The sequence below is a fragment of the Schistocerca gregaria genome, chromosome 1, assembly GCF_023897955.1.
Source record: "Schistocerca gregaria isolate iqSchGreg1 chromosome 1, iqSchGreg1.2, whole genome shotgun sequence".
NCBI classification, from domain to species: Eukaryota; Metazoa; Arthropoda; class Insecta; order Orthoptera; family Acrididae; genus Schistocerca; species Schistocerca gregaria.
Window position 1 is genome coordinate 469,887,901 of NC_064920.1, and position 27,291 is coordinate 469,915,191.

At 43.3% G+C, this 27,291-nt stretch overlaps 1 protein-coding gene across 1 annotated transcript in view; it reads right to left on the reverse strand.

Moving 5' to 3' along the window:
• LOC126353082 (beta-1,4-glucuronyltransferase 1-like) overlaps positions 1–4,685 on the reverse strand; it is a 174,560-nt gene extending 169,875 nt beyond the window's left edge. The window contains exon 1 of the mRNA XM_050002736.1: positions 4,521–4,685. Coding sequence (XP_049858693.1) covers positions 4,521–4,640 — 120 coding nt within the window. The 5' untranslated portion in view covers positions 4,641–4,685. The remainder of the gene's footprint in view (positions 1–4,520) is intronic.
• Positions 4,686–27,291: the final 22,606 nt, after the last annotated feature.

Sequence of the window (27,291 nt, forward strand, 5' to 3'; positions counted from 1 at the left end):
ATGCGCGCAGGTCTTTGCAGGGGAGTTGCTGCTTTGTTCGGTCTCAGCCACGCCTTCCGTTTCCTCATTTTAGCATGAAGACACGATTTCTCGTCACTAGTAACGATACACGATAGGAATGGTCGAAGCTGTTCACGAGACAATGATGACGAGCAAGGAGAGAGGCACACATGGTCACCCGCTGATTTTAGTGCTTTTAGCTTAGCGCATGCGGTAGCCATTCACCCTATTCTTTAACATCCCCCACAGCGTGCAAATGTCGCACGATGGTGGAGTGATCACAGTTCATTTACCAATTCTCACGTACATTATCCTGTGTGGCCACTGCTGCATCATCAGCATATATGAACATTCGTGTCTGGTGGCTGATGGGAAGATCATTGGTATAGATGTTAAATAATATTGGAGCCAGGACACTACCCTGTGCAAGTCCATTTTTCTGTGTCCTCCATCGGCTGTTTTTAGATTGAAAGGTTACATAGTAGCGTCTGTTCTGTAGCATGCATTTCACGAACATAGAAAAGGTGTAGTCCTTAGTGACATTATACACTTTCTGGATAAGCAACTTATTGTTAACTGTGTCATATGCAGCACTGAGATCCAGGAATGCGACCCCAGTTACTTCTCCTCTCTGATAGCCGTCTTCGATGTACTGTGTGAGATTAAGGATATGGCCACAGCATGAGTTTCCTGGTCGAAATCCAGCTTGTTCGTTAATGAGGGCTTTGTCCACATAATCAGCTATGTGTTTGAGGATCATTCACTCCAGCACTTTAAATAAATGACAAAGCAGTGAGACAGGCCGAAAATTTTTAGCTTCAGCTGGGTCTTTCTCTGGTTTTAGTAACGCAATAACCCAAGCTTTCCTCCACAGTTTAGGAATTTGCATTGTTGTAATACAGTTATTCATTAGCTCTAGGATCCATGCTTGTACTCCCGGTCCAAAATGTTTAATTTGCTCAGATCTCAGATCATCAAGGCCAGCGGCATTATTGTTTTTCAAATTGTTGCTGGCATCTTGTAGCTCCTGAATGAAGAACGGGCGAGCTAGGAAGCTAATCTCCTCGTTCAGTTTTCTTTTAATTTTGCCATTCCTGATCTTCCTTCTAGTTTTTCCGTTCATGAGTAGTTGGTGAGCTATCTCATCAGGTGTAACTTCACTGTAATTTGGTTGTGGTTCTGTTGGGTCATTGTTGAGACTTTTGACCAGTTTCCATGCCTTCCTACTGCTATGCTTCATGTCCGTCTCTTGCAGGAGGTTACACCACTTTTCCTTTCTCGCTTCTAAAGTTAACTCATATAAATACAGTAGATTCGTAATAAGAGGGCTAGAAAAAAAATAATTTCATTGTTAATTTCATGCTGTTAACATTCATAATATTTTGAGGCAAAATTTACACAAACACTAATTTTACATTCTGCAAGTGTAATGACAATGGGTTTTTAATATTCAAGGACAGTTTTAGCCAAAATCTCGCACGACTCGCATGGGACGTAGTGTAAGTTGCTCTTGTGGGCCAGTCTGAGGCTCTTTCCCGGAGTGATGGGCCGTTAGTATCCTGTATCGAACTGTTCGTCTCGACTTCATCTACACCATTGTGATATGTCGTTAAGTTATCGTTTACACCTTACACATACCGTAAAAAGTAACGGTCTTAAAACACTCCCATAGAGAGCTTCGAAGTTACTTTTCGGTCTGACAATTTTTCCCGCACGGATGATGACGTGCTCAGTTCTACTTTCAAGGGAGGCGTGAATCCAGCCACAACGCATACATTCACTCTCTCACACATCGTGTTGCTTAAATCTCGCAAGAAAGAAGTCTTTCAGAGATGTGGAACGATTCAAGCTATACATTGACAGAGGTAGCCACTGCACGATACTTCTGTAAAGTCACTAATAACACACTACGACGGGTTCGACAAAATCCGCGAGCTCTTGTTTTGCTCCAAGAGACCGTGGGAAACTGTATCGAACGCATTTCGGAAGTTAAGGTTTAGCTCCTGCATCATTCACTGGAAATAATTGCTGTCCTGCGATCACTTACCTCAGTACTTGTCATTTTGTTGTCCGTGGGAGGCCTGAGAAGAGGAACAACTGCACTTCCTTTCGCAGTGAGAGAATTTCATACACCATAGTCAGTATTTTGCCTTTAGGTCTGTCAGTATGACACTCTTCAGCATGCAATGGAAGTAATGAAGCTGCGTATTCACGTTTCTAAATACGATGTTATAATATTTGAATTAAACAGTTATTTATTAGAAAACGTCGTGTAATTGTCAATAAAGCCATCGGTTAGAAACATTTATGTATTTCAGATGTATTCAAAACAATCATGCTTAGATCGACCCTAACATGTTCGTATTTATAAGGATTCCTATGCTTTTCTTGTACGATTCATGTTTATGAAGTCATGATGGGACCTTGATTCCTGAAACGCTTTTTAAATGCAAATGCATCAAATAAATTGTGGCTGTCTATAGGAGCAGTCAACTAGATCCTGACCATATTCGAAGAGTGGAAATGGAATGTGGAGCTAATATCACCAGATCCCTGCTATCACTACATTAATCACTACATTAATATGGAGAGCGTAACTACGTATCAAATTATTATAATTGTTATACTTGTAAAAAAACCTTTAAGACGCACGGCATCATGGAGCGTATCATGCCAGGTTGTCACATACTTTCTGTTTCTCAAAATTTATCTTGTGGAACCTCATGATTACGCTTGGTGTTCAATTTTATTATCAATTGACATAATCATTTACAAAAATTACTGAATTAAATAGTATTTAGGACGTGTTTTAGGAGACAATTACCAATCAATAGGTAATACAAGTTCTATAATTAAATGTACGATCAATTTGTTTGGAGGATTTGTGGATGCCAGGTTGCTTTCCCGGAATGCTTTCTAACATCATTTAACTTACGCAATCACAAGCAAGTAAATTCCTTTGCTATTTTCAGTGCCAAAAGTTTCTATACATAAAGTTGTAACATGTCAAGGAGACTTACTAATATAATCAACTTCACTGTGACCGTATCGCTGTAACAGCGAATAGCAATGAGCGCAAAGTTGCTTTGAGTCTCAAAAAATTAAACAAGTTCCTTCGAAATAACCAAAAGGATTCAGTCACATTTTATATGTATCAACTGGTACAAATTTAACTTACAATCTCTTGAAAAGTGTTAGTTTCGAATTCAAAATTTTCGGCGTTTCCACACTAGTGGTGACAGTCCCATTTGATATACGAAGATAAGAAGTCTTGGAAGATGTTGGGAGGGGTTACAAACCATGTTTTTATTAAATTGATATTATGATGTTTTTGTAATATATTTCAAATTATAATATTATACTTTTTAAATCATGTAAATAAAATTGATTTTATTTTAAGTTATTGATATCTCGGACTGTTTTTCTTGCATAGTGTAAGAGTCGGTTGAATGAGTAATCAAGAACAGCGGATAATCATCTAGTTTGTTGACGTAGCTATACTTTACTGATGAACGATGCATATATTGCTAACATTCGCTAACCGGCAACCAATCACAAAACATACAGCTTATCAGAGCCTCGTAATTGTTGTATCTGGTCTTTCTGGCATTCAGGGCAGATGCATATTGATGACGCTCGTAGCAGTTCACTGAAATCATTTTTTCGACGGAGCCACTCGCATTATTCGATTAGTTGACGCGTAAACGGATCCATTCGGTCGTTACGCTAGCGTTAATATATTTAAGCAGGGTTTACGCTCAATATCCGTGGCTTAAACCTTATATTGCCTATCAGCATAAAAAAACTACTCGCACACTCATGAATAAATTTTAAAAAAATGACAAACGGTTAGTTTTCTGAGTATTCTTCCTTGAAAAGTGAAAAAGAGAAAACACAAATTCTTAGTCTTTTGCCTTCGTCCATACATATTTCGTTGACAATACGCGTTGCGAATACAATTCATAAGGTTTTGACAACATGGAAACCAGTAATACCAACAATAAAATTTCAGGTGACAGGTATTACTCAAATACCAACCGTACAGCAGATGGCAGATAGCACCATGAAAAAAAAAAATATGTTCAATAAAATAAAGGGAAACACACTGACGATGGAGTTACATCATCCAAACACGTATGGATGATGAGACAAAAATAATAAATTCAGTTTGCTTCCAGGCAGGATCCTTGAAATATGCTTATTGTGCAAGCGGGCACAGACACAAATAGATTTTTTTTAAACAAGAAAAAGAGTCTTGTATCCTTTTACTCCTTGCGATTTGATGATGAGGAAGGGGGACAGCAAGTGATAATCGAAACGTTTTTTAAATATCAATGTACTGGATCCATACCGACTGAGAGATTGTTCCCATTAAAATTGTGTGGCTTAAATAATTGTATACGAGATGCACAGGTTTATCGTGATGCGGCGACGACGTACCTCAGACACTTGTCGCTGGGTTACAATTAAATGCAGGGTGCAGGGCTAGTGCGTCGGCTACCATTGGTGGGCCACCTCACCTGGTGTTTACTTTCATCCGGAGGGCGCAGGAGTGGCAGAAGGAACAGGAAGCAGCAGAGGCCCGCGACGATCCACAGGGGGGTGAGCAGCACGTTGCGCCGGCAGCGGCGGCACCGCATGTCCGCAGCCGAGGTGTCGGATGCGCACCCCTCGTGTGTCGGCAGCGCAGTGGAGCGCCATGCACACACACGCCGTGCAGACTTGGCGTCTCGCGAGATAACTCGCCGACTGAGGCGCGCATGCGCCGCCCACCGTCGCACCAGCGCCAGATGATAGACTCACCCCGGCCCGCCTTCACACGCAGATCGTATGCGGGCCACTTATCGTGAGCTCGTACTTCGCAGTGGTATTCTTTGATACAACGCACCTTTCTTATTACGAAACGTGGGCGCGTATGGCTTTCATTTCACACCCTATTTTATTTTTCTCCTCCTGTCTTTCTATGTCGACACCTACATATATACTACGCAAGTGCAAGGCGGAGGGTACCTAATACAAATACTATTGATTTTTGTCCTATGCCATTTTTATGTTGAACAAGGAAGAAATGACATTCTACGTACTTACACTACTGGCCATTAAAACTGCTACACCAAGAAGAAATGCAGATGATAAACGGGTATTCAATGGACAATTATATTATACTAGAACTGACATGTGATTATTTTTCACGCAATTTGGGTGCATAGATCCTGAGAAATTAGTACCTAGAACATCTACCTCTGACCGTAATAATGGCCTTTATTCGCCTGAGCATTGAGTCAGACAGAGCTTGGATGGCGTGTACAGATACAGCTGCCCAAACAGCTCCAACACGATACCACAGTTCATCAAGAGTAGTGACTGGCGTATTGTGACGAGCCAGTTGCTCGGCCACCATTGACCAGACGTTTTCAATTGGTGAGAGATCTGGAGAATGTGCTGGCCAGGACAGCAGTCGAACATTTCCTGTATCCAGGAAGGACCTTACAAGAACTGCAACATGCCATCGTGCATTATCCTGCTGAAATAAAGGGTTTCACAGGGATCAAATAAGGGGTAGAGCCACGGGTCGTAACACATCTGAAATGTAACTTCCACTATGAGATTTTCACTCTGCAGCGGACTGTGCGCTGATATGAAACCTCCTGGCAGATTAAAACTGTGTGCCCGACCGAGACTCGAACTCGGGACCTTTGCCTTTCGCGGGCAAGTGCTCTACCAACTGAGCTACCGAAGCACGACTCATGCCCGGTACTCACTGCTTTACTTCTGCCAGTACCTCGTCTCCTACCTTCCAAACTTTACAGAAGATCTCCTGCGAAACTTGCAGAACTAGCACTCCTCAAAGAAAGGATATTGTGGAGACATGGCTTAGCCACAGCCTGGGGGATGTTTCCAGAATGAGATTTTCACTCTGCAGTGGAGTGTGCGCTGATATGAAACCTCCTCGCAGGAGAGCTTCTGTAAAGTTTGGAAGGTAGGAGACGAGGTACTGGCAGAAGTAAAGCTGTGAGTACCGGGCGTGAGTCGTGCTTCGGTAGCTCAGTTGGTAGAGCACTTGCCCGCGAAAGGCAAAGGTCCCGAGTTCGAGTCTCGGTCGGGCACACAGTTTTAATCTGCCAGGAGGTTTCGTAACTTCCACTGTTCAAAGCGCCGTCAATGCGAACAAGAGGTGACAGAGACGTGTAACCAATCGCACCCCATAACATCACGCCCGGTGATACGCTAGTATGGCGATGACGAATGCATACTTCCAATGTGCGTTCACTGCGATGTTGCCAAACACGGATGCGACATCATGATGCTGTAAACAGAATCTGGATTCATCCGAAAAAATGACGTTTTGCCATTCGTGCACCCAGGTTCGTCGTTGAGTACATCATCGCAGGCGCTCCTGTCTGTGATGCAGCGTCAAGGGTAACCGCAGCCATAGTTTCCGAGCTGATAGTCCATGCTGGTGCAAACGTCTTCGAACTGTTCGTGCAGATGGTTGTTGTCTTGCAAACGTCCCCATCTGTTAACTGAGGGATCGAGACGTGGCTGCACGATCCGTTACAGCCATGCGGATACGATGCCCGTCATCTTGACTGCTACTGATACGAGGCCGTTGGGATCCAGCTCGGCGTTCCGTATAACCCTCCTGAACTCACCGATTTCATATTCTGCTTACAGTAATTGGATTCGACCAACGCGAGGAGCAGTGTCGCGATACGATAAACTGCAATCGCAATAGGCTACAACACGACCTTTATCAAAGTCGGAAACGTGATGGTACGCATGACTCCTCCTTACACGAGGCATCACAACAACGTTTCACCAGACAACGCCGGTCAACTGCTGTTTGTGTATGAGAAATCGGTTGGAAACTTTCCTCATGTTAGCACGTTGTAGGTGTCGCTACCGGCGCCAATCTTGTGTGAATGCTCTGAAAAACTTATCATTTGTGTATATGGGCATCTTCTTCCTGTCCGTTAAATTTCTCTTCTGTAGCACGTCATCTTCGTGGTGTAGCAATTTTAATGGTCAGTAGTGTTTGTCCATACTTTTCTCTCGTATCTTATTCTCATTATCCACATGCAATATATACGATATTGGCAGCATAGTACTCTCTCCCTGTTACAGTAGAACGAGAATAAGAGAACAAAACTACGAGATGCGAGCGATCTGGTAACGCTATGTTGTTATACTTGGTGTGTTCATCCCTTTCAGATGATCAGTCCGAGTTTCAGCTCCGAACAGCCATCACGCAAGTTTTGAGAGGTCCATCAATGAAGTAGTGTTTCTGTTGTGTGTTACGAACAGCGGAATTTAGAGCAACGTTATGGCATCAAGTTCTGTGTTAACCTGGAAGATCAGTGATTGTGATTTTTGCAAAGTTGAAAAGGTGTATGAGGAACATTCCTTATCAAGAGCACAAGTTTTTCTCTGGCACAAATCATATGTGGAGGGTCGAGAACTGGTTGAAGATGATCCTCGCTCAGGGAGACCCACAACTTCAAAAACTGACGAAAACGTCGAACATGTATGTGCGACGTCAGACCGACGGTTAACAGTAAAGGTGATCGGTGACCTGTTAAACACTTTCACGGTGCACGGTACATCAAAATTCTGAAGGAAGTTTCACACATGCGAAAGATTTGTGCCAAAATGGTGCCGAAAAACCACACAACTCAGCAGGACATACGATGAAACGTAGGCGCTGATCTTCCCTAGAGGACTGCTAGTGGCCACGAATGGTTAAGTCATAAATCCTGGATTTTTAGTACGACTCTGAGAGAAAGGGGCAAAGTGAGGAATGACCCACTGAGACATCGCAACGACCGAAAAAAGGTCAAATGAGCAAATCAAAGATCAATATGACGCTGATTTGATTTTTTGACAGTAGAGATATCGCGCATAAAGACATTGTTCCTCAAGGACAAACTGTCAGCCAAGTGCCTTACAAATATGTGCTTAAAGGCTAAGGAGAAGGGTGAATCAAGTGAGATCCGACACTGCAGACAATTGGATGCAGCGTCATGACAGCGCCTCACGTCACACATCCACTTCCATCACACAATTTTTGACCTCAAAAGGCGTCCCTGTTGTTCCACAGCTCCCCTATTCACCTGACGTGGGTTCTTGTGCCTTTTTTCTTTTCCCTAAACCGAAATGTCTTAAAGGAACGTTATTTTGGAACAATGGAAAAGATTCAAAAGAATGTGACCGATATGTTAAAGGTCCTACCAGCTGAAGACTTTCAGTGCTGCTAGCAAGACTGGGAATAACGAGTCCGCGGGTATATAACTAGGGAACTACTTTGTAGGGGACAATACTGTTATTTGAAACAAACTTAAAATTTCAGCAGATAAAAAAATAGTCTCATTACTTTTCTCACACTTCTCTTATAAAAGATTGATCGCAATATCTCGTAACTTTCATTACCCCAAAACTATTTACCTGAGAAGGTAGAGAGCTGTATAAGTAAGAGACATTTTTCTTTCATGGATTCCTCGAAATGTGTGTATTGTTTTGGATTACGATGCAATGTTCCTTCAGACATGCATGTATGTCCGAAGGAACAGACACTATGGCGACTACAGCCGTTATGAAATACATGAAATGTACATCCGTGAGTCACTCTGGCAAGCCAAATGGTAAGACGACAGATCGCGATAACACTGAAATCCGGGTTCGAGTCCCGGTCTGGCACGAATTTTCATTGTCGTCATTCTATTATAAAGCTGATGATTGTCAATATTGGCAACGGCGAATACATTCCGTGTATTCCTCTAACGGTAGTCACCTGGCACTTGTAGCATATAGCGCCTCCTCTCTCTCTATGTCTTTTGGTCTAACATCGTGTCATTCACAGTCCTTTCTTGTGCTGAATTTCAGTGTTGATATTACTTTGGCGAATCGTCTGAGTCGATATCTCCACCGCCATATCAAGTTTAGATGTTACTACACTACTGGCCATTAAAATTGCTACACCATGAAGATGACGTGTTACAGACTCGAAATTTAACCGACAGGAAGAAGATGCTGTGATATGCAAATGATTAGCTTTTCAGAGCATTCACACCAGGTTGGCGCCGGTGGCGACACCTACAATGTGCTGACATGAGGAAAGTTTCCAACCGATTTCTCATACACAAACAGCAGTTGACCGGCGTTGCCTGGTTAAATGTTGTTATGATGCCTCGTGTAAGGAGGAGAAGTGCGTACCATCACGTTTCCGACTTTGATAAAGGTCGGATTGTAGCCTATCGCGATTGCGGTATATCGTATCGCGACATTGCTGCTCGCGTTGGTCGAGATCCAATGACTGTTAGCAGAATATGGAATCGGTGGGTTCAGGAGGGTAATACGGAACGCCGTGCTGCATCCCAACGGCCACGTATCACTAGCAGTCGAGATGACAGGCATCTTATCCGCATGGCTGTAACGAATCGTGCAGCCACGTCTTGATCCCTGAGTCAACAGAAGGGGACGTTTGCAAGACAACAACCATCTGCACGAACAGTTCGACGACGATTCCACCAGCATGGACTATCAGCTCGGAGACCATGGCTGCGGTTACCTCTGACGCTGCATCACAGACAGGAGCGCCTGCGACGGTGTACTCAACGACGAACCTGGGTGCACGTATGGGAAAACGTTATTTTTTCGGATGAATCCAGGTTCTGTTTACACCATCATGATGGTCGCAGCCGTGTTTGGCGACATCGCTGTGAACGTACATTGGAAGCGTGTATTCGTCATCGCAATACTGACGTATCACCCGGCGTGATGGCATGGAGTGCCATTGGTTACACGTCTTGGTCACCTCTTGTTCTCACTGACGTCACTTTGAACAGTGGACGTTATTTTTTAGTTGTGTTACGACCCGTGGCTCTACCCTTCATTTGATCCCTGCGAAACCCTTTATTTCAGCAGGATAATGCACGACCGCATGTTGCAGATCCTGTATGGGCCATTCTGGATACAGAAAATGTTCGACTGCTGCCCTGGCCAGTACATTCTCCAGATCTCTCACCAATTGAAAACGCCTGGTCAATGGTGGCCTAGCAATTGGCTTGTCACAATACGCCAGTCACTACTCTTGATGAACTGTGGTATCGTGTTCAAGCTGCATGGGTAGCTGTACATGTACACGCCATCCAAGCTCTGTTTGACTCAATGCCCAGGCGTATCAAGGCCGTTATTACGGCCAGAGGTGGTTGTTCTGGGTACTGATTCCTCAGGATCTATAAACCCAAATTGTGTGAAAATGTAATCACGTTTCAGTTCTGGTATAATATATTTGTCCAATGAATACCCGTTTATCATCTGCATTTCTTCTTGGTGTAGCGATTTTAATGGCCAATAGTGTAATTGTGAATCTCCGAGGTACGTGCTTTATTTTGATTGTTAAAGGGAAACATAACGATATTATACTATCTCTAACCTCTGTAAACGAGAATGACTTTTGAACACACAGTTTACCATACAGTCATTTCAGTCTGAAATGTAAATTTGTGCAGAAAAATGGCTGTTGATATGGGTGCAAAATGATGAAATCAGGTCGATTAAATACCTAGGCGTAACGCTGCAAAGCAACATGAAATGGAACGAGCACGTTGTCGGTTGTAGGGAAGAAGAATGGTTGACTTTGTTGGGAGAATTCAAGGAAGGTGTAGTTCATCATTCATACAGAATGAGCTGCAGAATACTTCTGCAACTCATTCTTAAGTTCAGCTTGAGTGGTATTCCCACCCTGCCGCATTAGAGAACGACATCTAAATAATTCAGAGGCGCCATGCTGTTCGACTTCTGGAACGTTTGACTGGTTGTAGATATCCAGTAAAAAGCAACAAATCGTGCGTCCTTGAAAGAGCAAAAATCATATATTGGCGCCAGCGCTGAAGGAAAGAAAAAGAAATTAGTTAAAACATGTCCTTTGTTGAGACAGCGAGTAGTGTATATTGGTCCACTTTGACGTTAAACCGTGTAGTGATGTTTATGTCAGAGACACTAACAGCTGAAAGCAAGATGACATCGTTTAAAAGATTTATAGAAGCTGTGGACCCATATTGAAAGTAATGCCTGGTGATGTTACCACATGGCCACCACGTGTCTCCTCACCCACAATGTCATAAGCCAATCTCCCTTATCTACGACGTCCTGGTCACTGACAAGCGACGATCCCCTTATATATGACGTCATGGACAATCCAAGAAGCCATACATCATTTCTTGCAACGATGGCGGCGATGAAAAAGAAACAGCCAGTCACATGCAGGTAATACTCACATACCATTGAAATGTAGAACCCAATCACAACGTGGCACTGGAGGCGACTTCTTGGCCATGTAAAAAGAACTGGCCAGGCGCGAGTAGCATTCGTCCACAGGAGGTCGCGTACAAACTTAATTATGTACACAGGCAGTTCATTCATACCGAGAATCCAGAATCCCGATTATTTATGCCTGTTAGTGACATTGATACCGGCAGCATATCGGTCCCAGGAATTCCAAGACTTTCGAGAATGTTTTAACTTCAAATCTGAAGTCGGGTCCATGTGATGTAATTCCAAATTGACAATTTTCTGATTTTTTTCCTTTACTTACATCGTAGAATCTTTCTCCTTGTCAAATTTCATGATACTGCGTCAAATGAAAGTACCCTACAGGTTGTAACGAGTGTGTTTGCAAGCATCAAAATATGTGACATAAATGGCCGTATCTTTACACTGCATATACTTAGAAACGTCGCTAGTTTACATCGTCAAAGGACCGTAGCTCTTATTAGGTGACATAAATTTCAACTTGTTGCGTCCATCCGTTCATGAGGAAAAACAGGGCTTCTCAGACGGACGGAAAAGAAATACTCAAAATTTTTGTGTGTGATATAATTACAAATCAACTATTTCCAGATCTTTTCCTTTGGCTGTAGTGAGAAACTTTGCTTCTAGGCAAATTTCATGATTGTAGGTCAACAAAAAGTACCCCATACGTGTGGATGGGTGTTGGCGATTATCAAAATATGTGACATAAATGACATTGGCTTAGAAGCTTCACTTTTTTAAATCAACAAGGGATTGTTGACGTTAATATGTGACATAAATTTACAAACTTGATACGTCCGTCTGTAGCAGACAAAAGGGGTTTTGAAAAGTCGGACAGACAGACGGACAACAAAGTAATCCTGTAAGGGTTCCGTTTTTACCGATTGATAAAACAAATAGCGTTATGAGTGTAGCCTGCAGTATTCCCACATTTGAAATGTGTAAGCTTCGTTGTCAGACCCCCACCCCTTTCAGCGACACAGGTACACACACACACACACACACACACACAAATCCGACGCCTAAAACATGGCTCTGGACTCTCACATTGAGTGCGCCATGGTATTTGTGCTCCTAAATTCTTGCAAAACACATGTTGCTAAAAAATAACACGCTGAACAGAGAGTTGAGTTTTAATTTTTAAGTTTTAGTGATGGATGTACCAAAACAAACCTGACCAAGCCTATAACACACGTGAGCTAAAATAGTATTATAAGCAGACAAGCTCACAAACATGTTAGCCGACTGATTACTGTCATCTATTAATGTGTGACGCCTAAAACATGACCGTGATTTCTAGAAATTAATTCCCACAGCGCTAATTCCACATATAAATTGTTCTATAATTGTACAAAACACATGTAATATGCTAAGCAAGTAGCTGACATTTCATCCTTGACTTAAATGAAACAAACCTGAACAAGCACCCATTGCTTGTTAAGGGTGACAATGTTATTTCCGCCTTTAACATGTCCATCAAAATATGAAAAGAGTATTTTCCTATCTAAAATATATTTCAAAAATTCTAGAAGGTTTTCAGTAACGCATCACATCACCTATTTAAAATGGAAGAAGATAATGCATCAAATTCTACACTAGAAAATCGTAATCGATGATGGCTAATACTAATTTTTATTTGCATTCGATCTAAGCCTACTCGAGGTTAATGCGAAACAAATTGTCGAGGAAGGCTGCGGCATTTATCGATCGGAACTGTGGTGCTAAGGTTCTCTATAGACTGTATTTCCAAAATTAATGGCTAAGTAATACCAAAATCTAACCGTAATTCTCCAAAACGTGGGATGTAAACACACAGCATAGCCAAAAGCAAACTAGCTGACCAAGCACCGTTTTAGGAGGGAATAAGGCGTTTCAATAAAATCTTCATTGAGTCGTAACACTTAAACTGAACATTTTCGCAATAAGCAAGGAGACTTTCATAAAGCGCAGAATAGGTAACCATGGTCCCACACACGGAGATGAAACTTCGCTATCTCTTTGCACAACAGATCCCTGATCATGAACGAATGTTCTATCTTTACACCAAAGAGTACTAAATGGTTGCTTGTTGTGTTGCTTGACACCGCAAGGTATTTGGTCTGGCATTTTCGGTGAATATACTTACATAATAGTCTCTACAGAAACATAGCAATTTTCTGGCTTCGCTCCTAAGTTCGTTATCTCTTGTTGTAGCTCTAGTTCGAAATCATTCCACCTTGTTTTCCTGAAACTGAAACTTTGTTTGAATGAATCATTCTGTAGTCTCACAGCCCCTCTGATGTGGCAGATGTTAAGTTCGGGGTATCAATTGGAAATTTGTGGTATGTTTCTGTGGGACCAATCTGCTGAGGTCATCGGTCCCTAGACTTACACACTACTTAATCTAACTTAAATTAACTTGCGCTGAAGACAACACACACGCCCATGCCCGAGGGAGGACTCGAACCTCTGACGGGTGGAGCCGCACGGACCGTGACAAGGCGCCCTGGACCACGCGGGTTCCCCGCGCGGCTACCAGTTCTTGTAGGGTTTCACGATATTTTGGTCGAGAATATCCGTGATAAGCGTATTGTCCAGATTATATCACTGATGCCGTCTACGACTGTTAAACGACCATGGTAGATTCGTGTCGTGTAGGAGTTTAAGACCTTGTTCTCGCCATGATTCAAATGGCTCTGAGCACTATGGGACTTAACATTTAAGGTAATCAGTCCCCAAGACTTAGAACTACTTGAACTTAGCTGACCTAAGGACATCTCACACATCCACGCCCGAGGCAGGATTCGAACCTGCAACCATAGCAGCAGCGCTGTTCCGCACTGGAGTGCCTAGAACCGCTCGGCCACAGCGGCCGGCACCATGATTCCAACTACCGTTTTGATCTGTGCTATTATACCTCTAACTGATACTATGACAGTTAAAATCTCCTGTTAAGAGTTTCACCTTTCATTTTCCAAAACTGGTTTGTTTTAAAAATTTGAATGCTATGTAGGTTGTTTTGTGTGACGTATAGTGAGCGACACTTCAACATTTAGCTATTCATTACAAAATAGTACTTTCACATCAGAGTCTAATTGTATTTAACAAGCCATAAAGTTCAGTACAACTGTGCTAGTAGTACACAGCCGTTTCTATACTACGACGATCTGTCGTTTTAACGATTATTACAATTGATAGCTGGTTACATAGAAAATGAGGTGATGAAACGTCCCCTTAGAAAAATTGTACACGACTGTGCTTAAACTGAAACACAATATTTTTGGCGCAACGCAATCTGACTTCCAAAACTCCCTACGAAAGAATGGCCCTGACTAACATTAACCTATACGTTTCACAAATCACTTACCTCACAAAAATCTTCGTTACTCAAGCTACTGCAATACAGCGAGCGCCACTACTGCCAGCTAAATAAAAGATTCAAACTACTGAAGGCACTAACTACTGATAGGCATAGTTAGCAAATGAAAGATTTTAATAGAGAACAAACAATGTATTTACCTCACTAGTCATAATATATATAGCAGTTCATGACACCAATTCTTACAAATTTCAAAACTCCGCCATCTCTCTCCCCACGTCCACCACTGCTGGCGGCTCACCTCCAACTGCGCGACGCTACGCGCTGTTAGCATCCAGCTGCCGCTGCCCAACACTACAATGGCGAGTATTACAACAATGCCAACCAGCCACAGACTGCACACGGCACAGCCAGTGATTTTCATACAGAGCGCTACGTGGCGGCGGCGTTACCAATAAAAAAACCTAAACAACCTACTTACAGTGAACTGTACTGCGATCGGACATAAATAAATTTCCGGCTGCGGAGGTGTTACGTAAACAACCAGTGATGTGTCTACGCCAAGCTTCCGATTCATTGCCGCGTCTTGCAGCGACTGTCTTAAGTTGTGGTGCCATATTGGGGTACAAACTTCTGCGTGATACCTCGTTCCGCGGACGACACCACAGTTTGCGAAACGATTTGACGGTACAGGAGTCTAGTTATAAAGTAAGGACCGCAGTGTCTTTTCGGAAGACATCATATCTATATTTGATTTTACGACTGTTACACTACTGTGTTGTTCAGAAGCTATTGCCAGTTTCGTCGCTTCAATTTTTGGGCATCATCACTAACTCCTACGTGAGTCTCTTCTACCACTGAAATATCAATTCTGTGATATTTGCGTAGGTGTTTGGTGGCATCGATATTGTCGCTCATTGCAGTCTGGCAGTACAAGTATTAGCTCTCTTTTACGTTTCTCATAGTACATCCTTTTGCATTTATTTAACGCAGTCTTCGCGGACTTGCCTTTTATGTACACCCCCCCCCCCCAACCCTTTACGAGACAATAGTAATAAAGGAGATAGAGAACATCCAAGGGAGACCGGCGCATTTTCTCGTTTTTTCGTTTAGTAAGTGTGAGAGCGTTACAGAATTGCTGAGAAGACTCCTGAGACTGACGCTTCAAGAGAGGTTCTGTGCGTCACGAAGAGGCTTTCTGTCAAAACTCCAAGAACTTTCGTTCCAAGAATAGTGAATCCACAGATTACTTCTTCCTATACACATCTCCCGAAATGGCCACGATGGCAAAATTGGAGGAAATAGAGCCTATGCGGAAGCATTCCTCCCAAGTACTATTTGCCATTCGACCAGGAATGTTGGAACATTATAGTGATCATGGATGAACACTCTACCACTTGCGGAGTATAGATGTAAACATGGATGTATTTCTATACATAGATATTTACAGATAACTGCGAGCAGAAAAATGTTGCATTTGCTGAGGGGTGCAGAGAGCGAATGGTTTATTCTGATTTTTTGGTAAGGTTTGTTGCTTCGTGTAAGAAAAATTTGTTTGTTTGATTTGCCAAATATATTATGAACATGAATGGAATTTCTAAAACTTATACAATGTCCTGTAGTTACCTGATATAGTCTTCCCTCCGACGACGTGTTTGGAGTAGGTCAACACGATAGTCTGTGGAAGTCTCATCATATCTGCGTTATTACAACAACCTGCATGAATTGAAACCTGCTTAATGAAGTCAAACCGTACCCTTCCTCTACAATTTCCCCTCCTCCCTAGGACGTGTCTGATATACCTATCTCTTGTTTTTGTCAAGGTTTCCCATAAAGCTCTTCTCTCATATTACCTTCATTACCTCCTCATACCCGATCTACACTTCTAATATTCAATATTCTCTTGTAGCACCACATTTCTAAGCCTTCTATTTTTTCATTGTCTGTACCGCTTCCGTTCATGTTTCACTTCCGTATAATGCTGCACTACAGTCTGATTCGTAACAGGGCCCCAAATCTAAAATCTATTTTCGACGTTAAAAGTCAGTATTTTTCAGCAAAACTTTTCTGATTCCAGTCTAAATTTTATATCCTCTTTTCTTCTGCTATCATGTGTATGATCAGAACTACGACATTTAACGTCTCTTTTTTAAAATCTAATGCCGACCCACTCCGAAGTGTCGTCTGACTTAATTTAACAACATTACCCTTCTTCTCTTCTTCTTTTTCTTCTTCTTCTTAGCACCGTTCTGTTGAAGAGGGGGTCTTCTTTTTGGCTCAACGCACACGATTCCTTACGGACTGCGATTTTCTTTGGGTTTGGACTCCTTGATCTTAAATCCGTGTTTATAATGTCCAGCCACCATAATTTGGTCTTCCGCGTTGTTTTTGGCCTTCTACAGTAACTGATAGGCTGAGCTGATGACTGAAGTAGGTGGTGTCTATGTGATGTGTCCATGCCACCGAAATAACTTCTTTTCCATCCCTGACAGAGCTGTACACTGCCGGAAAAAAATGGTACACCTGTGTTATGTCAGATGGCCACTTGTTACGACTTTTGCAGTACTTGTTATCAGCAGACACAGTGGCTGCGCCTAAGACTGAGACGGCGTGGAGTTTTACAGTTATTTATTGAACTTTCTTTACAATTTCTCCCTCGTCGGCGCTGCCCAGCCCTGAGGGTCCTTCCGCCTGTCTGCTGCTGCGTAGATTCTCCGACAATGCGCACGCCACCAGTGCTCCGCTGAAGCCAGGATGCCCCGTGGTTGAGATGAACTCGTCGCCTCTCGGCAGCCTAGTATGGCACCCCCACGGAGCCGCGTCGCCGTGACGTCAGCAGCCGCTGCCTGCTGCATTGGCGGTTGGGAACCCGCCAGTCGCGATGTCGGCGAGGTCCCGCCGTGGAGTCCGGGCGTCAGTCCCCGGCGGCGCCTGTGCCGCGATGCGGCCGGTCCTGCTGGAAGTTCACGCTGTAGTTAGTCAGCCATGGTGCCGACCGGACTCGGGCCGACCCCCAGAGCTGAAGTAGACATCTGGCGGCGAACGGATGACTGCTGCGAGCTTGAACAGACTTCGAAATCGTCACCTACAAAGACTGAACTTTCGGACACGAACACCACAACCGTCCTCAGATTCGAACTGCTTCCTAATGGCTTCTGTCCGTTGCCGCCTGCGCTCCACTATTTATATCCGGCAGGAGGACCTTTTTTACCCTCGGTGGCAGCTTCTTGTTATTACTCCCGCAGTATATTGGAGCGTAACTTGCGTGCTGGCCTCACTTCCCTTACTCAGCACGCTCCAGGCTTCGCTCGGCGCTCGGTCTGCGTGTATCCTTGCGTTAGCCGGTTGGTAGACAGCAACTGTCAGCAAGGCTATCTGTGCCGCGCCTACTTCGCAATGCCGCGATCGCCAGCTGCCTCTGTTTTGCCATTCTCCACTACGTGAAGCAACGCTTACTACATTTGGCGGCAACACCTGGAAAGACGACGTCGCTTTTGATCCGATAACGGCATATGCCACACGGGGGTTTCAAATAGTCCGCCAAAGATGACGTAGTGGCATATCTATCAGAGCGCCATCTATGTCAGTTCTTTAATAGGGAATGCTCACAGCCAAAATGCTCAGTGTGGTGTGAAGCAGATAACCACGCCACGGAGATGCTCTAATGCTTTCTGCGATCAATTGAGCGGGCTTGAAAGGTGTCCTTCAGTGAACTGCCACACAATTTCGACGTGCTGCGTCGGTTGCGCAAAGATGCTGGTATCAGTAAACATGTGAACATTCACACACCAATAGATACGGTTCTGGACGTCCACGCAGCACAGACGACTGCCAGGATAGTCGTGTTGTAAGGGCAGCAGTGGCAGATTGTACAGCTAGCGCAGCGCAGGTAAGAGGGCTCGTGAGCCCAGACGTGTCAACACGAACTGTTGTGAACCTGTTATTAGCAGTGGGACTACGGGCGCGCACACATTTAGCCTGTCTTCCAGTCACTTCACAGCACTGACATGTTGGTTCGACCCTGAGGAAAAGGCGATAGATATTCAGTACCAATAAAACTAGTCTATAGCACTCGTCTAGACTGTACAACACTCCCTAGACATAGGAATGGATCTGGACATATAACGACCGTGTGTCTAAACCCACGTACCTGGTCCTGGCGGTTGATCTGCTGCTCTCTGCACTCCGTGCTATGATGGGTCCTATAATAACTACGGTGTAGCAGGGAGAGGAGCCACTCACACCAACAATTCCAAGTTGACCTGGTAGATGGTTCAAATGGCTCTGAGCACTATGGGACTTAACATCTTTGGTCATCAGTCCCCTAGAACTTAGAACTATTTAAACCTAACTAACCTAAGGACATCACACACATCCATGCCCGAGGCAGGATTCGAACCTGCGACCGTAGCAGTCGCGCGGTTCCGGACTGCGCGCCTACTAGAACCGCGAGACCACCGCGGCCGGCTGACCTGGTAGAATTCACTGTATTCCGTTAAACACTCGCACAGGGTGGGGCTGCACAGATCACAGTTAACATTATTCTACAATGGACGTGATCAGTATTTGTACTACAAGTACGTGCTCATTGTGACGTACAAGTTGTTGTCTAAATAATGGCGTGCAATGCAAAAACACGGTGCATAGAACACAAAATAATCACTGTTTGGCCAGCCGTTGTGGCCCAGTGGTTCTAGGCACTTCAGTCCGGAACCGCGCTGCTGCTACGGTCGCAGGTTCGAATCCTGCCTCGGGCATGGATGTGTGTGATGTCCTTAGATTAGTTAGATTTAAGTAGTTCTAATTCTATTGGACTGTTGACCTCAGATGTTAAGTCCCATAGTGCTCAGAGCCATTTGAACCAATCACTGTTCAAGGGATGTTTTATCAGTCTACGATGGGCACAGTTTTCCCAACAGTACTAAAAACTCGATAGCCTATACCACGAGCTTGCGCGTGACCGTGTCATGGCGCGGATGCTCCATAAAATTTCTGTTACGATGTACAAACGAGAAAGTACCTGCGCTGGTGATATTCAGCCAGCCAAAACGATGTGTGTCTCTGTACTTAGAACTTGCAATTAGGTTCATACTAGTCCACATTATTTTTCCACAACCGTCGTGACGCGGCTGATTGTTGTTCTCCCGACATGACGCTCGAAACCGAGAAACATCACCTGTTTGATAAACATTGATACTATACCGTGAACACTGAAATTAAACGTAAAACTTGTGTGGCAAACTTTTTCAATTACTTCACCATAACTTGTAAGATAGGCGTGCGTACTGCAGCCACGGCACTAGTACAACACTCCGGCCACGCTCCACGAAAGCTACACCACGACTCCCGACTGTTGTTCTGCGCTCGGCGGAGAGGCGACTATGGATAGTCAACGATACAATTCTATGCTTACAAGAGGATCACTTGGAAGATGGAATGGCGCGCTATGATCTTCGGCGATGAAAGCAGATTGTGCTTGCACGCAAATGATGGTTTGTCAACCTGCTGATCGCTGTCTCGTGGAATGCATTCATCCGAGACACACTGACTCCATCCCAGGCTTTATGGTCTGGGCCGCAATGAGCCACAACTCTCGTTCACCTTTGGAGTTCTTGGAGGGGACGCTATCCAGCGCTCGGTATGTGCAGGATGTTGTTAGACCAATTCTTTTCCTGTTCTTGCAACAGGAAGGTGATGTGTTGTTCCAACAAGATAATAGTCGGCCACCACTGCCCATGAAATCGACGTGCTCTGCAAGACTTGCGGCCCTGTCCCTGACCAGCACGCTCTCCAGTCCAGCATGTGTGGGATGAGATGGGATGAGAAGTGACCTGCCAACCAACGACTGTTACAGAACAGACGTGAACAGACGTGAACAGACGTGAACAGACGTGAACTCGCCCTGCAGGCGCCACGTAACGTAAGCCATGTGTACGATCGAGCGGATACCACAGCCAACGCCTTGATGCCACCCGTGGAAGCTACACCACATGTTAATATGGGTGTTTCAGCCTGGGTCGATACCAGGCACTTCGGAATCGCTTGTGCTATTGATCTGTAAATGTAATCACTTGATGTACACCATCGGTGAGCAATCCAGGACTAGTCGCTAGCACTTAAATTGGCAGCAGATCTTCATTCTTCACGGCTTTTCGATTTCCTCTTCACTTTTCCGTACATCTCACATCCCACATCTTTGATAATTTGTTCTATGTATCTCACTAGTGGTCTTCTTTTAGGTCTTTTCAGATTAACGTACCTGTCTGTTATTATTTTCAGGAGTCCGCATTAGATGACCAATAAGTTGCACTCCTCTTTCGACAACTGACTTTCACAGAGTTCTCTTCTCGTCCTGTCTTTTAAGAACCTCTTCGTTTGTAACAATGATAGTCCACTTTACTTTGAGCTGTATTCCACGTTTCACAGGAATATCATGCCACACTCCAAACATACGTTTTGAGAAATCTTTTCCTCATTTCAAGACTGGTGCTTTTTGAAGTTAAAATCTTCTTCTTGTTGAATGCAGTTTTTGCTGGAGAAATTCTATTTTTCTCAATCTGTCCCCAACGATCTTGCTTCCTAAACAGATAAACAAGTTCATTTTCTCAAGTAGCATTACTTTTGTCTTGGACTTATGGTTCAAATGGCTCTGAGCACTATGAGATTTACCTTCTGAGGTCACCAGTCCCCTATCTAACCAAAGGACATCACACACATCCATGCTCGAGGCAGGATTCGAATCTGCGACCGTAGCGTCGCGCGGTTCCAGACTGTAGCGCCTAGAACCGCTCGGCCACCTAGGCCGGCTCTTGGACTTATGTATTTGCATATTATGTTCTTTTCTCATATCCTTATCGAATACAGTTTATATGGTTTCAAGGTCTACTGCACTTACAATTACACTGAAGTGTCAAAGAAACTGGTATAGGCATGAGTATTCAAACACAGAGATATGTAAACAGACAGAATACGGCGCTCCGGACGGCAACGCCTATATAAGACAACAAGTGTCTGGCGCAGCTGTTATATCGGTTACTGCTTCTACAATGGCATTTTATCAAGATTTAAGTGAGTTTGAAAGTGGTGTTATAGTCGGCGCACGAGAGATGGGACACAGCATCTCCGAGGTAGCGGTTAAGTAGGGATTTTCCCGTACGGCCATTTCACGAGTGGACCGTGAATATCAGGAATCCGGTAAAACATCAAATTTCCGACATCGATGTGGCCGGAAAAAGGTCCTGCAAGAACGGGACCAACGACGTCTGAAGAGAATCTTTCAAAGTGAAGACGTGCAACCCCGTCAGCAGACTGCTGCGTATTTCAATGCTCTTCTATCAACAAATGTCAGAGAGCGAACCATTCAACGTAAGAATATCGATGTGGGCTTTCGGAGACGAAGGCCCACTCCTGTACCCTTGATGACTGCACGACACAAGGCTCGCTTGGGCCCATCAATACCGACACTGGACTGTTGATGACTGGAAACAGGTTGCCTGGTCGGACGAGTCTCGTTTCAAATTGTATCGAGCGGATGTACGTTTACGACTATGGAGACAATCTTATGAATCCGTGGAACCTGCATGTCAGCAGGGGAATGTTCAGGATGGTGGACGCTCTGTAATGATGTGCGTCGTGTGCAGTTGGAGTGATACGGAACTTCTGATACGTCTAGATACGATATTGACAGGTGACACGTACGTAAATATCCTCTCTGATCACCTGCATCCGTTCATGTCCATTGTGCATTACGAAGGACTTGGGCATTTCCAGCAGGACAATACGACACAAAATGGTTCAAATGGCTCTGAGCACTATGGTACTCAACTGCTGTGGTTATCAGTCCCCTAGAACTTAGAACTACTTAAACCTAACGAACCTAAGGACATCACACACATCCATGCCCGAGGCAGGATTCGAACCTGCGACCGTAGCAGAATACGACACACCGCACGTCCATAATTGCTACAGCGTGGCACCAGGAACACTCTTCTGAACTTAAAAACTCCCTTAGACATGAACATTATTGAGCATATCTGGTATGCCTTGCAACGTGCTGTTCAGATGAGATCTCCACCCGCTCGGTCTCTTACTTTTTTTTGCTCCTCAGTGTAAAAGAGTTATAACATCGGTGTACGTTAACGTGCCTTTTCTTTGCTCATGTATTTGTATACCTGGCTATGAGTCTTCTTCGACTTTTTAAAGCATCTTTTCTATATTCTGGTTTAAGATAATGGATGAAAATGCGCCACCTTGTCTGGCGCCTTTTCATATCTAACAGTTGCAAATCCAGGATGGTATGTAGCAATATGATGAAAAGAAAAGTTGCCACTCACCATATAGCGGAGTTGCTGAGTCGCAGATATGCAGTCATGTGTGTGAGTTGAGTTTGCGTGAGTGTGTGTGTGTGTGTGTGTGTGTGTGTGTGTGTGTGTGTGTGTCTATTGATGACAAAGGCCATTGGCCGAAAGCTAAAAGTGTGAAAATCTTTTTGTTGTGCCTTTCTGCGACTCAGCACCTTTTCATATCGGCTCTTCTTGGTTTGTCCTTTCATTAGTGACAGCTGTTTCAGTTTCCCAAAATGTTCCGTATGATTATTCAGTCTTTGTGTCTGTTCCTGCTTTTTTAAGCCCTTATAGATTTGGTTCCATGTAACGTTATCAAAGGTATTTATGAAGTTAGACTCCTTTCTAGTTGTTCCTTTACAACTAATTTTAGAGCTAGTATCACTTCTCAGGTTCCCTTGTTTTTCCAAACATAGTCAGAGACTGACAAGCGAGGTAATCACCCTGCCAAGAAAAAATGCGCGTGAAGCTGTGGATACAGGAGAACCCTTAATAGTCAAACCGCATATATAATTTCACTGATTACTAGTTTCGAGTTGTCTATTCCGATGGTAACAACATACATTGAGTAGTGTACAACTGCGAAACTATAGGGTATAGCGTCATAATTTGTGTGAGCAGAATCGTTTGTTATATAATCCAATGGAACAATGATGTAAATTACCCCGGAATAGAAGGTCATTTTATCTAATGCACACTCACCAAATCGTATAGTTTACATGCATAGTAACTTAACGCCAGCAGCAGCGGTTGTTATGGGCTCTGTAGAACAAGATGCTTGGCTGTTCCGCAGTAGAAACTAATACTAGTTTGGATGAATCAAGTTGCTTGTTTACGATACAGATGGCCATGTCTAGATATGCTGTCACCTAGGTGAACGATTGCTATCGTGCCACAGACGCGGGGCAGTGCGGCAGCTTTACGCTGCGACAGTGGGCGCGTTTAATAGGCTGTAAAATAATTGTGGGCTCACTATAAACACATTTCTGAAGAATATTTTCAACTGTTAATACAGGAAATAAATACTGCGATAAAATAACAATTAAGTCTTTTTATTTTGAATTTCGCGTCCAGACTAGAGAAAATTCTACTTATGTTAATAAAACATATACATTATCACAATATGAACAAATAATTTTTGTATAAAAAATGTGAGAGATTCATGAAGGACGACTGCGACCCAAATGTGACGGCCGAGCGCTCTGTTGCCTCCTACCCTGCCAAGACCAAAGGCAAGAGAAACTATTAAGTGAAACGAATTTAAATGAAATAATGCAATAAAAATAACGATTAATTCAAATTATAGGGAAAGGTAATAACGCAATAAAAGAGAAACGTACCTTACGTCTGATCATCTAGTGTTATTAGAAAGATGAGCCTGATGTGTCCTGCCGATTTCTTCAGTGTCTGACAAACGCTAATTTCCTCGTCAGTACATTGAAGAGTCTTTCCCTTTTTACATGTAATTGTGGTGAGGGGAAAAAACCCTAATTCACATAAATATGACGACGAAAATTAAAATAAAATGTTCAAAGCCTTTTTAGATATCGATCCATATTCCTCATTTATAGACATCCAAAAGGCTTCAAGAGACAATTTCTTATGCTTAATCATCAGTCCACGATCAGTGGATATAGCTGCCAGTTCTTCTTTATCTGTTAATATTAAGGCGAAGAAATCACCTGAAGTTTCCATGAATGGGATTCGAATCCAATCGTACTGTTCAGTGTTGAGGGATGGAAAATATGAACTCATTTTCTCTTCTAAACTCATTAAATGATCTACTACTATGGGAAGTATTTCATTTATGCATGCGCGCTACTTACCAACAGGAACATTTTCTAGTTACCTTGAACAGCTTTTCTTTTCCATATTTGTAGTTTTCTGTGAAACGCTTTGATTTTGTCGTTGGATGTGAGGATATTTTCTTCTTTCCCTTGCATGCTAGTGTTCAAAATATTAAACTGCTGAAATACATCTGCCAAATGCTGCAATCTGGCAATCCAAAATTCATTCCGAATGAGGTTGCAAAAATGTAAATGTTTCATTCAATCGAAAAACATGAGAAGTTCTAGTCGTAGCTCATACACGGGTCTAAGTGCTTTCCCCTCGACAGCCACCTGACATTTGTGTGTAAAGAAACCGACTGTGTTCTGACTCCAAACCGATACAAAGTTATTCGGATAAAAGAATTTTCACAGGTCTTGTGTTCATAAAATTTAGCATCTGAACAACTTGCTCTAAGACTTCTCTCAATTTTTCTCCCAATATTTTTGCTATTAAGACCTAACTAGGAAGAAAGCAGTGATTTATGATAACATCTACATTTTATTTTTTTTTACAAAAGAAATAAGGCCCTTCACGCAGCCTACCATTGAAGGGGTGCGATCTGTACAAGTGCCTACACACCACTTCCATGTTAACTGTCACTTATTAAGATAATCATTTAAAATGTTGAAAACGTCCTCAGCTTCAGTAGACACACCTAATTCTTTGCAAAAAAGAAACTGATTTAGTATTTGACCTTGATTAACGAAACGGACAAATGATAAGTGTTACAATTGGTTGATAATGATTCATCAACTTGCAATGTAAAGTTTGAGTGCTTGAGTTCATTACTGCATACATTTTTCTCAGTATCAGTAGACATTTCTATAATACGCCAGTTAACTGTATCATTCGACAAAGGAATACTGCTTATTTTCATAGCTGCTTCATTTCCTAGCATGGTCATGACGACTGTGCCGCTAAAGCGGAGTTATTGAACGCAGTTTTCCGAAATTCCTTCACCAGGGAAGACGAATGGAATATTCCAGAATTTGAAACACGAACATCTGCTAGCATGAGTTTCTTAGAAGTAGATACCTTAGGGGTTGCGAAGCAACTCAAATCGCTTGATACGGGCAAGTCTTCAGGTCCAGATTGTATACCGATTAGGTTCCTTTCAGATTACGCTGATACTATAGCTCCCTACTTAGCACTCATATACAACCGCTCGCTCAGCGATAGATCTGTACCTACAGATTGGAAAATTGCGCAGGTCGCACCAGTGTTCAAAAAGGGTAGTAGGAGTAATCCATTTAACTACAGACCTATATCATTGACGTCGGTTTGCAGTAGGGTTTTGGAGCATATACTGTATTCAAACATTATGAATCACCTCGAAGGGAACGATCTATTGACACGTAATCAGCATGGCTTCAGAAAACATCGCTCTTGTGCAACGCAGCTAGCTCTTTATTCGCACGAAGTAATGGCCGCTATCGACAGGGGATCTCAAGTTGATTCCGTATTTCTAGATTTCCGGAAAGCTTTTGACACCGTTCCTCACAAGCGACTTCTAATCAAGCTGCGGAGCTATGGGGTATCGTCTCAGTTGTGCGACTGGATTCGTGATTTCCTGTCAGGAAGGTCGCAGTTCGTAGTAATAGACGGCAAATCATCGAGTAAAACTAAAGTGATATCAGGTGTTCCCATGGAAGCGTCCTGGGACCTCTACTGTTCCTGATCTATATAAATGACCTGGGTGACAATCTGAGCAGTTCTCTTAGACTGTTCGCAGATGATGCTGTAATTTACCGTCTAGTAAGGTCATCCGAAGACCAGTATCAGCTGCAAAGCGATTTAGAAAAGATTGCTGTATGGTGTGTCAGGTGGCAGTTGACGCTAAATAACGAAAAGTGTGAGATGATCCACATGAGTTCCAAAAGAAATCCGTTGGAATTCGATTACTCGATAAATAGTACAATTCTCAAGGCTGTCAATTAAACTAAGTGCCTGGGTGTTAAAATTACGAACAACTTCAGTTGGAAGGACCACATAGATAATATTGTCGGGAAGGCGAGCCAAAGGTTTCGTTTCATTGGCAGGACACTTAGAAGATGCAACAAGTCCACTAAAGAGACAGCTTACACTACACTCGTTCGTCCTCTGTTAGAATATTGCTGCGCGGTGTGGGATCCTTACCAGGTGGGATTGACGGAGGACATCGAAAGGGTGCAAAAAAGGGCAGCTCGTTTTATATTATCGCGTTATAGGGGAGAGAGTGTGGCAGATATGATACACGAGTTGGGATGGAAGTCATTACAGCATAGACGTTTTTCGTCGCGGCGAGACCTTTTTACGAAATTTCAGTCACCAACTTTCTCTTCCGAATGCGAAAATATTTTGTTGAGCCCAACCTACATAGGTAGGAATGATCATCAAAATAAAATAAGAGAAATCAGAGCTCGAACAGAAAGGTTTAGGTGTTCGTTTTTCCCGCTCGCTGTTCGGGAGTGGAATAGTAGAGAGATAGTATGATTGTGGTTCGATGAACCCTCTGCCAAGCACTTAAATGTG